Source organism: Apodemus sylvaticus, chromosome 11, assembly GCF_947179515.1.
Source record: "Apodemus sylvaticus chromosome 11, mApoSyl1.1, whole genome shotgun sequence".
In the NCBI taxonomy this organism is placed as follows: domain Eukaryota; kingdom Metazoa; phylum Chordata; class Mammalia; order Rodentia; family Muridae; genus Apodemus; species Apodemus sylvaticus.
Window position 1 is genome coordinate 7,905,519 of NC_067482.1, and position 14,377 is coordinate 7,919,895.

General features: G+C 45.4%; 1 protein-coding gene across 8 annotated transcripts in view; it reads left to right on the plus strand.

Annotated features, from left to right (window-relative positions):
- Nucleotides 1–14,377, plus strand: part of Wdfy3 (WD repeat and FYVE domain containing 3) — a 243,559-nt gene that overhangs the window by 86,417 nt on the left and 142,765 nt on the right. For all 8 annotated transcript variants that reach the window (XM_052199005.1, XM_052199011.1, XM_052199010.1 and 5 more), the window contains one exon: nt 8,599–8,813. In XM_052199005.1, the coding sequence (XP_052054965.1) occupies nt 8,634–8,813 (180 nt within the window). In that variant the 5' untranslated portion in view covers nt 8,599–8,633. The remainder of the gene's footprint in view (nt 1–8,598; nt 8,814–14,377) is intronic.

Here is a 14,377-nt window from a genome sequence, read left to right on the forward strand (position 1 = left end):
GGACTGACTGGCCCTTCCCTCAGGCCAGAGAAAGGTCCCCGGGAAGACTTGCACCTAGGGCAAGTGGCCTTCCTGTTTGTGGTATTCTAGGTGTGACCTTTTCTTACTGAAAGTCTTCTTACCCTTTGCCAAAGGCAAAAACAGTTCTGCAGGTCGCAGAGTGAGAAAGCTGGGCAGGTTTGCCTGCTGGTCCTGAGAGCACACACCTGGGGTTCCCTTCCTGCCGGAGGCCCTTTCCTGTGGCTCCAGCAGCAGCTCACAGAGCACATCACAGTTCCCAGGAGGCTTTCACTGGTTCACAGCTCTACAGGCTTCTGATATCAAGCAAACTTCACCCCTGTCCTCCAAGGCCAAGAATCTTTCCTGTTTACTCAGTGGCTTCCTGGGAAAGGGCCGGAATCTCAAGACTTTTTGTGTTACGATAAACCCTAGATTTGCTTTTTCTTCAACTTTTTTCTGTTAGTTTTCAGCACTCAAATAATTAACAACTGTGAATTATGCTTTGGGTGCACCACCTTACTACCGCCAGCCTGGTGCATACCTGTGCTTGGAGGCCAACTACTTGGGGTAGAGAAGTGGGACCATGAGTCCTAGCTAGTTCAGCCTGCAGTGGAGGCCTTGCTAAGAATGTTACCAGCTGGGGAAACAGTGGCTTGGGTTTATTCTACCATGTCTGCACATCTCCATTTTTGCTGTTGTTACTAAGTACATAGTTTATGCATTCTTAGTTTTGTCAAGTTGATGGAACAGATACTCACTGCTTTTGTTTTTATTTGCATCTCTGGTGGTCTCAATACACGCACAATGACATACTCTTTTTACCTGAAGTTTTTGTTATTTTAATTAGTTCATTTGTGGTTTAAGACCGCCCAGGCTAGCCTCAGTCTTTGGGCCTCCTGGGTACTGGGATTATAATGTGAGGTTTTGTTAGGTTTAGCTGTTTTTTGTTTCAGTTCCATATTGGTTTAGGGTTTTTGATTAAAATGATCCTGTGGATATTCTAGTTGCTAAGACTTGATTAAACAAAGTATTTTTGTACCTGTTTTTTTTTTTTTTTTTTTTTTTTTTTTTTTTTTTTTTTACTAGCTCATTTCTTTCTGCCTCTGTTGTTTATTTACATTTCTTTTAGACAGGCCTGCTTCTGCTTGTTTTGTATGTCACAACATTGGGGTATTTTTACTTAATTTTTTTTTTTTTTTAATTCATAGCATTACCTTTTGTTTTTTGAGACAGGCTCTCTCTGTGTAACTCTGCCAAACCTGGATCTGTCTATGCTGGTCAGGCCGACTTCACAGAGATGTGCCAGTGTCTGCCTCCCAGTGTGGGAGTGCTGGGAATTAAAGGCCCACATCACTATGCATGCCCGGCATTACATATACTTTACACTGTGTGAGGAGCCGTAGAATTTTCTCCACCTTAGCCCAACAGCGAGCGACCTTAGACGTTGGGAAATAATGTGGTTGATCTCATCCAGGTATGAATTTGGGGAAGTTGTCTAAGGTGAGAGGAATTCTGGGAAGTTGTCTGTCTAAGGTTCTCGAGAGTGCAGAAGGGTTATGGCCAAATGCCCTGACCTGGACTTGAGCACGATGATGATCTAGGATACACAGTTTGCCAGGCAGCCAGGACTACAGAAGCCCTGAGCCATAAACATTCTTCACAAGTCTTCCATGCAATATATAAACACTTGCTTTTAGAGCATGCTGGTGATGGTGTGCACGACTAAAAGCATTTATTTCATAGTGTAACTGAATTATACTAATTAGTAATATCAGCCAGCCTTCACTAAGGTCAGTGCTCCTCCGAGGTGTCCATCAGCTCCGAGGTGTCCATCACAGAGGGCTGGCTACCCAGAGCAGGAGCCCGAGCTGGAGGTGGTGGACAATGCTTGCCTGGAGATGTCTGCAGTGGCTGCCCACAGCTGTCAGCCGGGTCTGTGTTCTCGGCGGGTCTGAGTTTCTTTTTTATGCTTTCTCCTCTGAGCAAAGGTTAAAGAATTAAAGGGACAATGAGTTTAGCTTAGAGAATGTTAGGGAATAGTGTTTTTAGAACATCTCACATTGGGCTACACTCTAATGACTGACATTGAAAGACAAAGAGCTAAGAACTCATAGAGCAGAAATTCTACATCATCATCCTCATCACCATCACCACCACCACCATCATCATTTAGTCCTTAATGTTCTGCGAAGCCTTGAACTCACAAAAGTCTACCTGCTTCTGACTCTAGAATGCTGGGATTCAAGGTGTGGGCACCACGCCTGGTAAGGATTTCATGTACTCTGAATTTTGAAAATGTGCCTCAGAAGTCTGTCTGTAGTTACTTGCTGATTCACATGTCAATTGTTACCTTCTGTGGACTCTGTAGCTCTGCCTTTGCTCTTCCTATGTAAGAAAAAAAACTAGATTCTCCCCTCCCCTCCGCCCTGGCCCCCAGAAATCTCCAAAGGAGGAACCATGGGTCCTTGATGAAGCTGTGGTTTGTGGTTTGTGGTTTGTTTGTTTGTTTGTTTGTTTGTTTGTTTTTTCTTCTCCAAAGATGAAGGACAACTTAGCCCAGCTGTTAAAAGTTTTCTGGAAGCCTCTGGGAGGCAGCTGGTGACTGGGCTAGAGCATTTAAAGGGCTGACTCTTTGCTTGGGCTGTATGCTTCCTTAATTTAAATAATGAAAATCCTTTTAAAGGATTTTGGAAGGGGAAGTGTAAAGTGGTTTGCAGGCATTAACATAAAAGGTTAGATTAAGGAGTACTGTCTGGATTTAGGCACACCATCCCTTTGAGATTTAAATACCCCCCTGTGGGTAGTACAGACACTTTTTTCTTGTGTGGGGAAAAAAATTGGGTTTGTGTTAGAAAGCCTGTTAAACATAATAATTTTCATAAGGATTTAAAAAAAAAGCCCTAAATCTTTAACATTCTTCCTCAAATGTAACTTCATAGTTTGTCCCCTGCTGTGTATCTTGTATATTTCTCTAATCTGCTTAATAACTCTCCTCTTGGGAATGGTGGCACAGCCCTACAATCTCCACTTCTAGTAGACTTGAGGCAGGAGGTTTGCCATGGGTATGATCTAGGCAAACTTCAGTAGACCTCAGTAGAGCAGCTTGTATGGTGGTGAGACCCTGTATCCAAACCAAACAAAATCCATCCTTGAGGATTCATTCATTCACTTATTCATTTATCCCCACTTTCTATCATCTATCTAATATAATATGACTATATTTTATTATCTTTATTATTAGTAGCAATGGTAGTATTGGGGATCTGTATGTAAATGTTTTTGTAGACATATGTATATGTCCCTGTTTCCTCATTTTGCAAGTCTCTCTAACATTCTTGAGGATTTATATTGTTTTTTACTTGATTAAACAACTACAATTATAAAGAGAAATGAAGTCTCATGACCAAGGTAATGGAAGAAAATAAATATTTATTGAATGTCAGTAATGCACTTAGAACATCATATAAATGATGTTTGCATTTTACCAAAAGGCCATGAGAGAATATGTCCGAGGTGACGTTCAGATGCAGGGCATTGGGAGCCTTAAGCCCACGTGGTTCTGTGGAGATCTCTTCTTTCCTACAGCTCTTTCTCAGCATGACATACTGTGCTCAGGGTTTGTCAGGTCCTGCTAGCCCCAGCTCCCCTCTGCAGGTGGGGTAAGGTTTAGCACCTACTTCTGCAGCCTTATGAGTTTTTTGTTGTTGTTGTTATTGTTGCTTTTTGTTTTTTGTTTTTTTGGGTTTTTTTTGGATTTGATTATTTGGAGACAGGGTTTCTCTGTATAGGCCGGGCTGTCCTGGAACTCACTCTGTAGACCAGACTGGCCTTGAACTCAGAAATCCGCCTGCCTCTGCCTCCCAAGTGCTGGGATTACAGGCGTGCATCATCTCCGTCTGGCTAAAACTTCAGATTCTGATTATTTATTTTTGTTAAATAAACATTAAGCTTACAGTTTCTGTCTTATGGTTTTACTGTTGTGAACAGAAACCATGACCAAGTCAACTCTTATTAGGACAACATTTAATTGGGGCTGGCTTACAGGTTCAGAGGTTCAGTCCATTATCATCAAGGTGGGAACATGGCAGCATCCAGGCAGGCATGGTGCAGGAGGAGCTGAGAGTTCTACATCTTCATCTAAAGACTGCTAGCAGAATACTGACTTTCAGGCAGCTAGGATGAGGGTCTTATTTCTCACACCTACAGTGACACACCTACTCCTTCCTGCAGGGCCACACTTTTTAATAGTGCCACTCCCTGGGTGGAGCATATACAAACCATCACAGTTTCCAAGAATTGTTTACTCTAAAATAGATGCAATAGATCTGGTATTTCAGAACTCGATTTCAGAACTCGAGTAAGACCTAAAAGGCCTAGATCTCCCTCCAGCCTTATTTTTGCCCCTCTGGTGATAAAGGAGATTTATTTGTCTTCATTACAGAGAGAAAACAATTTCATTTCCAGTAGCAGAAAAAATGATTCATAGCCACTAGTATAAGTAAAAGATTTCTACACTAATGTTATTGGCCACTGCTGAGAGGTGGAGAAGAGACAGGTAAAAGCATTCTGTGCCTGGGGATTGGATGGATTAGTGTAAAAATGCCTGCAGAGTCTGTTTTCTCACTATCCAAACCCAAGTGACTTTCTCTACAAAACTAGAAAGGGATAAACAGATGAGCAAACAAAACTCAGAATTGCAGCAGCAGCAGCAGCAGCAGCAGCAGCAGCAGCAGCAGCAGCAGCAGCGTGCACTAGTGTCCAGGCCGTGCAGGAGACACAGACAACCTGCTTTAATGCAGACTGGAAGTTGGAGGCTAATGTACAACACGACAAGATCTGCTAATGACTGAAGTAATAACAACAGAAATCCTCACGGAGATGTCCACAGCTCACAGCGGCCTTGAAGAAAATGATAAGGAAGCTGGAGGCTCTGTGTCTGGTTCCCAAATCCATCCCACATCAACAGTAACTTTAAGGGTTAGATCAGCGAAACAGAAGAGCAAAGTGGAGAGGAAGGAGTAAACTAGGAGTGAGCTCACCTCTTCAGCAGATGTCCCAAGGACATACAGTGGGCAAGGACACTCCCTATAATAAGTGGATTTGGGAAATCTGAGAAGCCAAGTGCAGAAAACTGAAAGTGAACTCTTGCTTTACAGGGTAATTTTAAGTAAAAGCCAAGTCAAAAGAGTGTAAACTAGTGCCAACAGCTGGTAGGGAAAAGCAAATGAAAGCTTCTTGCTGTTGGTTTAGGAAATAATGTTGTTGGCTTTGGCACCAAGAAGTCACCAAAAGCAGCTAACCGGGTGAGACTGCATTAGGGGTGAACCTCTGCAGAGCCAAGGCAGCAGCCGGGCGTGAAGGGACTACCTGTGGGCAGAGAAAAGCCTGCTTGCCTGAGGCGCCTGGGCCTGTTAAGAGGTTAGGTCTCAAACATACAAGAGACTCAAGTGACTTGGTAGTAAATTTCCAAATAACCCAGTGAAGAACTGAGCCACTGGTCTGGACAGGAACTTCAAGTGAGTGAGGTTTCTATGAAAATGTGCTTAGCACCCTGGCATCACCGAGATGCAAACCCAAGCTACGAGCTGTTCCTGGAGTGGTTGCGCGACTGTTATATAAGAAATGTTGGCCAGGTGGTTAAAAAAAGACAGCCTTTGTATACCGTTGGTAGGAGTGGAAATTGATATAGCTATTGCAGAAACTGTGTAGAGGCACCTTAAAATGCTAAAATTAGAGCCGTGCAATGATCCCGCAATCCTACTTCTAGATATTGAAATGACATTGATCAGATATCTCCATTCCCATCCTTGCCTTCGGATTAGTGACAATAGCCAAGATAGAGAAACAGCCTGCATGCCTCTGGATGTGGTGGTTTCAATGTGGTTGGTCCCTGTTGGCTTCTTTCTATATATGGATGTGTGATTCTCAGTTGGTGGGCTGTTTAGGAAGTATACAGGAAGTGTGGCCTTTGCTGGGGGACGGGCTACTGGGAGCAAGTGGGCTTCCAGGTTTCAAAAGCCACACCAGCTCAGTCAGTCAGTCAGTCAGTCAGACAGTCAGTCTGTCTCCCTCTCTCTGTCTTTCTGACTGCCTTCCACCTTGTTTATCTATCAATCATTTATCTATATCATCTGTCTATCAATCATTTATCTATATCATCCATCTGTCTGTCTGTCTGACCAGATACAAGCTCTCGGCTACTAATCCAGTGCCATCCCTGCCTGTTGTGCTCCCTGTCATGATGATCATAGACTAACACTTGCCTACATGAAACTTTAAACAAGTCCCAATTAAATGCTTTTTTTAAAAAAAAAAATTGCCTTGGTCATGGTACCCCTTCACAGCAATAGAACAATAACTAATATAATACATAAATGGATTAAAAAGAATGACATAAGGCTATATATACCCAGGAGAATATTACTCAGCCATAGAAAATGCAGAGAAATACAGAAACCCTTTCATTTGTAATTGGTATGGATGGACCTTGAGTTCATTACGTGAAGTGTGAATTAAGGTGGCTTTGCAAGCACAGATGATGTACATTTTCAGTTATGTGACAACTTAGCCTAGTCAGACACCAAGGTGTGTGTGTGGGGAGGATGGGTGGGTAAATGGAGGGGCTGTGGATCACAGGTGCAAAGTTCTGGACATCTGTTCTACAGCAGTGTGACTCCAGTGGTAACAACTGAATGATCAGCCATTGCTAGATGGACAGACGGACAGGATCCTCACCATGTACTACCTCCACACTCCTTTTGACAAGATTTGCTTATTTGTTTATTTGTGCTCTCCTATGTGATTTTTTGAGTGCACTGCATGTGTGCAGGTGCCTACAGAGACAGAGGAGGGCATCAGGAGGGCATCAGATGCCCTGGAACTCAAGTTGCAGATGGTTGTGAGCAGCGCTGTGTGCATTCTTACTGATCACTTCCACATTTACTTTTGATCTAGAGGTTTTCAGGACCGTAACATACTAGCACATTAGTAGGTCTCTTGGATGTATTTTTGGAAATCTTTTTAGTAACATTGGGCAGACTTAAGTTATACTTTTAAAACTTCAGTTTGTTGGACATCCCTGAACAGGACTCACTTTTCTTTGTTACTTTGTAGGTGTTTTCAGCCGTTTGCCTGCTTCTGAGCACTCTCTGCTGCAGTGGGGCACTTGGCTATATACTGATCATGCTTTGCACAGTAGGGACTACACACACACGTAGCACAGCCTGAGAGAGGGCAGGGGCAGACAGAGTGCCAAGTGCAAACCTATGTGTGGCCAGGCACAGCTCTCCAGGGTACTGTGCTTCAGATTCTTGTCTCAAGTTTTAAGAAACCAGCGAGTAGCACATAGTAGGTAAATCCCTGCTCAGAGGTAGGCTTTCTTTTATAAAACCTGTAAGTGGCACATAGTAGGTAAGTCCCTCTCAGACACAGTCGTTCTTCTCCGGAGGGGTAGCACTCGGGTTCATATAACTGCCGCAGAAATAAAAGCAGGCCTGGCTACTTTCTTGCAAACTAAAAAGAAACTGTGTTTCATCCAGATTCTCCTTATCTATAATGTTTCTCCAGCCTTCCTGGTTCCTTTGTTAGATTTCCAGGCTTTGTGTCTGAGATTAGCTAATTCCCGGCACTGTAGGAGGTAACAAAATAGCTGTTGATGATTTCTGAAAGTATGCTTGAGTTCGAGTATTCTTGAACTCGGTGGTTAGTTTACTGACTTGGGTCCAGCGAGGGATGCATGTTACATACGTGCACAGTGCACATGCATGCATCCTTACCTAATATATGCATCATCAGAGAGTGGCCACCCTTACCACATGCACCATTGGCATCTTTGCTATTTATTAAAAAAAAAAAAATGTCTATCTCAGTGACAAGTTAATGAGACTTAACAGTTTCTAGCCACAGTTTAAGAAAGCGGTCTTTAGTTCTATGATCAATCTTTTTATATTTATAACGTGTAAGGGAATATCATTCCACTTGATTTGTGGGTTTTTAGAGTAACAAATGGTTTATCACATGCACAGAATCCTTCATATCAAAACATTTTACAGGGCTGGAGAGGTGGCTCAGCCGTTAAGAGAACTGACTGCTCTTCCAAAGGTCCTGAGTTCAAATCCCAGCAACCACATGGTAGCTCACAACCATTCATAATGAGATCTGATGCCCTCTTCTGGTGTGTGTGAAGACAGCTACAGTGTACTTACATATAATAATAAATCTTAAAAAAATTAAAATTGAAACTAGAAAATTTGTGGGTTTTGATTTTAGGTGTTCTAGGTCAGGGTTCACTTCCCGTCTTTGTTCCTTCTACCCAGGGTAGCAAGGTTTCTGATCCCTTTGTGGTTAGCACTTGATATTAAATGAATAGGGAAGCATTTTTTCCTTGCCCCATTATATTGTATATACATTGCGGGAACCAGCATGGAGTTGAGGTTGCACGGTTCATAGGGCTTTTTCTGGGGCTTTATCAACCCTACCTCTGTGTTTAAAGGGGCAGAATGTTGGCTGTCATAGGACTGTGTAAAGTTCTCACATGCTTGCTTAGCCGAGGCAAGGCGGGGACATGTTGACTCTTCTTGTCTTGACCTTTTCCTGCAGAAACAGAAGTGTGTTCGTTTCACCCGCCAGCCAAGATGAACATGGTGAAGAGGATCATGGGGCGGCCTCGGCAGGAGGAGTGCAGCCCGCAGGACAACGCCTTGGGCCTGATGCACCTCCGCCGGCTCTTCACCGAGCTGTGCCACCCTCCGAGGCACATGACCCAGAAGGAGCAGGAGGAAAAGCTGTACATGATGCTGCCGGTGTTCAACAGGGTGAGTCAGCCTGCTGAAACGGCCCTTCCGGGGACGGCCCCGGCCCGTACCGCGGACCTCGCAGGTCGGTGGCAGGTCCTTCCGGGACGGTGGGTGCCCCGGACATCTTATGGTCGTTAGCGGACCTCTCATGGTCGGTGGCCACAGCATGGGACCTGCTTTGTTTCTTAGTTTGCTATAAGCCAGATGTTGAGCACACATCTGTAGCCACAGCACCTGGGAGGCTAAGATGGGAGGCTCACTGTCAGCCTGCGCTGCAGAGTGAGAGCCACGCCTCTGAAAGGTTTGTTTTCCTTTCCATTTCTATAGTGAGAAGCTGAAAACCAGCCGTGGAGTGCTGACTTGGTTCTCGTCAGCCCTGACATGGAAAGCGGCTGGGTTTAGAAGAGTCAGTTGTCGTGTGTTATTCTGTTGTGTGATTGACAAGCCCTTTGTAAGCTTTGAAGTTGTCACAGATGGCATGGCAGTGCCGCCTTTAACCCTGGCACTTAGGAGGCAGGTGGATCTCTGAGTTCCGGGCTAGCCCGGGCTACATAGTGAGAGCTTCTCAATGGAAAAAGCCACCACAGTGTGCACGGTTCAGCTCGCTTTCCGACACATCACAGAGGGGGCAGTTGCTGTCTACAGAGATGCAAGGAGACCGACTGTGCTCTCCTGTGTTGCTAGTACTGCACAAAACGAAGTTGCTGCAGTTTTTTAAAATGTCTTCTTAGTATCCACCGAAGGTTTGCAGGGCGGAGCTTTGAGAAGTGCAGGGGCTCTGTGGTGGCCTTGGAGCTCCTGCTGCTGTCTCGGATGCTGCCGCCATGGAAACGCTCAATGCAGGCTTTTATGGCTCTGCCCTGAGTGACCTTTCCTAATTGTGAGAACTTGCCTCCTGCTCCTCCCAACCACGACACAATCAATCCCCCTGCCTCACACACTCAATCCCCCTGCCTCACACACTCCAGTCCCCTGCCTCACACACTCCTCTCTCCACTTCTCCATGCAGTTGTGCCCAATGAATTCTCAGTGTTTGTTGCTTCTGGGCTGAGGGGTCAGCATCCTGCAAAGATGAGTTTTGGGGTGTGTCACCTTTGCTCCTTCAGACCTGTTCCCTGATGTCCTAATCTCTTTAGTGTCTGACTCTCCCCTCCCTGCCTGCTCCTCTCCTTCTCCCCACCCCATCCCCTCTCACCCCTTCTCTCCCCACCCCATCCCCTCTCCTCCTTCTCTCCCCCATCCCCTCTCACCCTTCTCTCTGGTCTCTCTGTGTTCCTGGTCCCTTTCTTTTCTCTCTCTTCCTCCCGACTCCATCTCTCTAACACAGGTCCCCGAAGTCTCACTCCAGTCTCCCTAACTCTGTTCCCTTCCACTCTGCCTCCTCCACTCCCTCCCTGATTTCTGATTCACCCACCCCGTCTGTCTCCTTCCCTCTGTTGGCAAATCATCAGGAAAGTGCAGGCTATTCTATTCTTTTCTCCTAATCTTCTGCGCTGACATTTAAGGACGAGAGATTGAAAATATATTCTGTAAATTACCTGTGTAGAAAAGTGGGAGCTCTCTCGGTGGGATGGCGTGGCCGGGTTATCTGCCTTCCACAGTTGAGATCTCTCCTGGTCATAGTATCCACAGCACTTATTTCTTGACTGTGCTCTTATCTTAGGAAGCAGGAGTTTTTATCATCTTGACACTAGTGTCTTCTTAAAGCCGCGCTGTGGAGTGAGGTTGACAGCTCATATTCAGTATGTAGAGTTTTCCCTGACCGCCAGTCTTTCTGTGTCACCGCCTTGCCGTTGGTCTGTGCTGCAGTCAGGATGTCAGTTGTTTGCTACACTTGGAGAGAGGCAGTCATCCTCGTTTTCTGGGCCGTAAAATAAAAATAAGATTATCCACCTGTGGTGGCTACTTTTCTAATTACTGTGTTAACATTCCCAACCAGCATACTTTAAGGGAAACTCAACGTCTGTTTTGGCTCACAGTTTAAAGTCCCAGGCTGTTGGGGTGAGGAGGGTGTAATGGCAGGACTCCGAGGGAACTGATCACATTGCATCCATGGTCGGGAAGCAGAGGGAGATGAATTCTCAGTGCTCTGCTCTCTTTCCTGTGTGCTGCGTAGTTATGGTGTTTCCACCTCAGTCAGTATAAACAAGACAGTCCCTGTCACACACACTCGGTGGCCACCCTAGCCAGACGGCCCTCACACGTGTACCCAGAGGCTAACCTGGGTAACCTAACCAGACAGCCCTCACAGGTGTGCCCAGGGGCTAACCTGGGTAACCTAACCAGACAGCCCTCACAGTTGTGCCCAGGGGCTAACCTGAGTAACCTAACCAGACAGTCCCTAGTGGAACTAGAAGGCAGTGAGTTGAGGAGTGAATGGGAAAAGTAAGGAATATTCTAGGCTTTTCTGGGTTTGAAAGAATTCTAATAAAAGCTACTGGTAGAAGTTCTGTTAGCCTGGTGTCGCTATAGCAAAACACTTGAGGTTGGGCACTTTGTGTGAGAAAGAAGCGGGAGGTCTTGACACCAGAGTCACTCCAGAGCAGCAAAAGGAAAGATCACGGTGGGTCTCTGAGGGAAGTGGCGGAGGAACTCACACAGGAGCAGGAGGAGGAGCTGGAGAGGGGCTGCTCACTGGCTCGCTCACCCTGCCTTCTCACAGTCCAGAACCCCAGTAGAGTGGACCCTCCCAGGTCAATCATTAATTAAGATAGTGCCCCACAGACACCCAATGACCACCACGTGGAGGCCACTTCTCATTTGAGGTGTTCTTTTTCTAGATGACTGTAGTTTGTATCAAGTTGGCAAAACCCTGGCAGCACCAAAAGGAGATTTAGATTATTTTTGTATATGTTTAAAGAATTTTGCTCTTTTTTTTTTTTTCCTTTTTTTTCCCTTTTTTTTTTTTAAGTTAGGAAGATTCAGGCTTAATCATAAAAAAATAAATAAATAAAAGAAGAAGAAGAAGAAGAAGAAGAAGAAGAAGAAGAAGAAGAAGAAGAAGAAGAAGAAGAAGAAGAAGAAGAAGAAGCAGCAGCAGCAGAAGCAGCAGAAGCAGCCCAAAAGGGAGAGATTTGTAAACTTTCCAGAACAGTAAACTTAGATCAAAGGAGGGAGATCATGGTGTCAGGTTACAGGTGCATGGGTAATCAGTGCTCTGTAGTCACTGAGCTCCTGTGGAAAACAGATTCCCTGGTGGGGATCTGACTGTGTGGTGCTGTTGGTGGAGACCCTGCTCAGAGACCTTAGCTTCCTGTTGACTTTGGCAGAAAATGTTCTCGGGGACCTAGAGTAGCACTGAGTAGCGAACCTAAGGAAAGTTTATTTTACTTTATTTTTGGAATAATAGTGTGGAGAGGGAGATGCAGGAACGACTGAGTATTAAGAGAGCAGAGGTCGTCGGGAGGTGACTTATTCTCACTGCATCTTGTCCAGACTGTCCTGTTGTGGAGATAACTGGTAGCTTGTGCTTTGGGATTTGCTGGCCCAGTCAGTTAGAATGGCTGGGATGGAGGACCATGGGAAGGTGTATTAGTCAGGGTGCTCTAGGGTCACAGACGGTACGGGCAGTCTCTATATAGTGAGGGAATTTGTTGATGGCTTACAGCTTGTAGTCCAACTTCCCAACACTGGTCAGCAGCAGCTCTGGATGGAAGTCCAAGGATCTAGCAGTTGCTCAGTCCCACAAGGCAAGCAGGCAAGGAAGAGTGCGTGAATCTTCCTTCTTCCAATGTCCTTATATAGGTCTCCAGCAGAGGGTGTGGCCCAGATTAAAGGCGTGTGCCACACACCTTTAATCCCAGATAATCTTGAACTCAGTGATCTCCTTATCTTAATCTTTGGGAATTCTTAGCCACTATGCTTCAAGCTCTGCATGCCAAGATCCAAGTCAGAAACTTGTATATAAGCCTCCAGATTAGGATTGCAGGTGAGCCTTCCAATTCTGGATTGTAGTTCATTCCAGATAGAGTCAAGTTGACAACCAGGAATAGCCACTACAGAAGGATTAGCTCACACAGCATCTATTGGGTTGTGTTTGATAGAATATAGAGAGAATGGAAATATCAGTACATTCACAGAGTCACTTTTTTTTCTTTGCTATCTGCCAAGAATGCAGGGGGAGGAGATGCCAGTACAGGAGCTCGAGGAGGGAGATAGGGGTTAAAACAGCTATTTTAAAAATGGGAGCAGAATGCTGTCAGGACCCTGATATGGTTGTTTCCTGATAGGTTCTACCAGTACCTGACCAATACAGACGCAGATACTCACAGATAATGGTCAGAGTGGGTCCGAGAACCCAATGGAAGAGCTGGGGGGGGGGGGGGGGCTGAAGGGAATTCCAACCCCTGAGGAATCACAACAGTATCAACCAACCAGACCCCCCCAGAGCTCCCAGGGACTAAAGCACCAACCAAAGTGTACACAAGGCAGGGGACCCATGGCTCTAGCTGCACATGTAGCAGAGGATGGCCTTATCTGACATCAGTGGGAGGGGAGGCCCTCAGTCCTGTGAAGGATTGATGCCCTAGCCTAGGGGGGAGGATGCTAGAGGGGTGAGAGACAGGAGTGGGTGGGTGGAGGAGCACCCTCTTAGAGACAAAGGGGAGGGGGCTGAGATGGGGGGGTTGTGGAGGGGTAACTGGGAAGGAGGATATCATTTGGAATGTAAATGAGTAAAATGGTTCATAAAAAAAAATGGGGGCAGAAATTGGCCGTGAGCAGGCGACCGATTCAAGCCTTGTTCGGAAAAGCCATTCATCTTACTGGAACCAGGAAAATTTACAAGAACGTTGTTAGATGTTCTTATTTTCTACTTCATAGTTGTCATTTTTAAAAATCTATGATACCCTACTGGCTATTGATTAGTTTAAGATAATTCCCTTCTCTCAGACTGTGAGCATTTCGAAGGTACGATAATTGTTTAAAGCAGTTACAAGAATCACTTTCAGCTTTTCTATTGTAGTTCCTTGGGTTGGAACTCACAGCCTCCCGTGTGCTAGACCAGTAGTTACCCCTGAGCTACCTGCCCGGCTGGTCTGAGAGCTCAGCACGAACTCTGACATGGTGTCTGACTTCTGCCTGATTGGAAGTGCTGGTGTGTGCAGTTCCCTAAACCTCTGGATGATGAATTATTTGACCATTAGAAGTTGGTGTTCTCTCTCTGTGTGTTTCTCTCTGTCTCTCTCTGTCTCTGTCTGTCTGTCTGTCTGTCTCTCTGTGTGTGTGTGTGTGTTTGTGTGTGTGTGTTTGTGTGTGTGTGTATGTGCATTTGTGTATAGCATTTTGCTCTAATGTAGGCTCTACCACTGAGCTCTATCCAGCCCTTAAGTCAGTACCTAACTACCCACTCCATGCATGTGTGATTGGAGGACTCAAATCCAACCTGGGCTCTACTGAGCTACATACCCACTCCTGGTTCAGTGAACTGATTGTGTGTGTGTGTGTGTGTGTGTGGTGGGAAGGCCCTTATATGCTTAGGCAAGTGTTCTACCATTGAGGTATACTTAGCTTCCTAGGAAATTCCCAAGCAATGTGAGAATTGGATGTAATTTCTATACCATTATGACTGATTAAAATATACA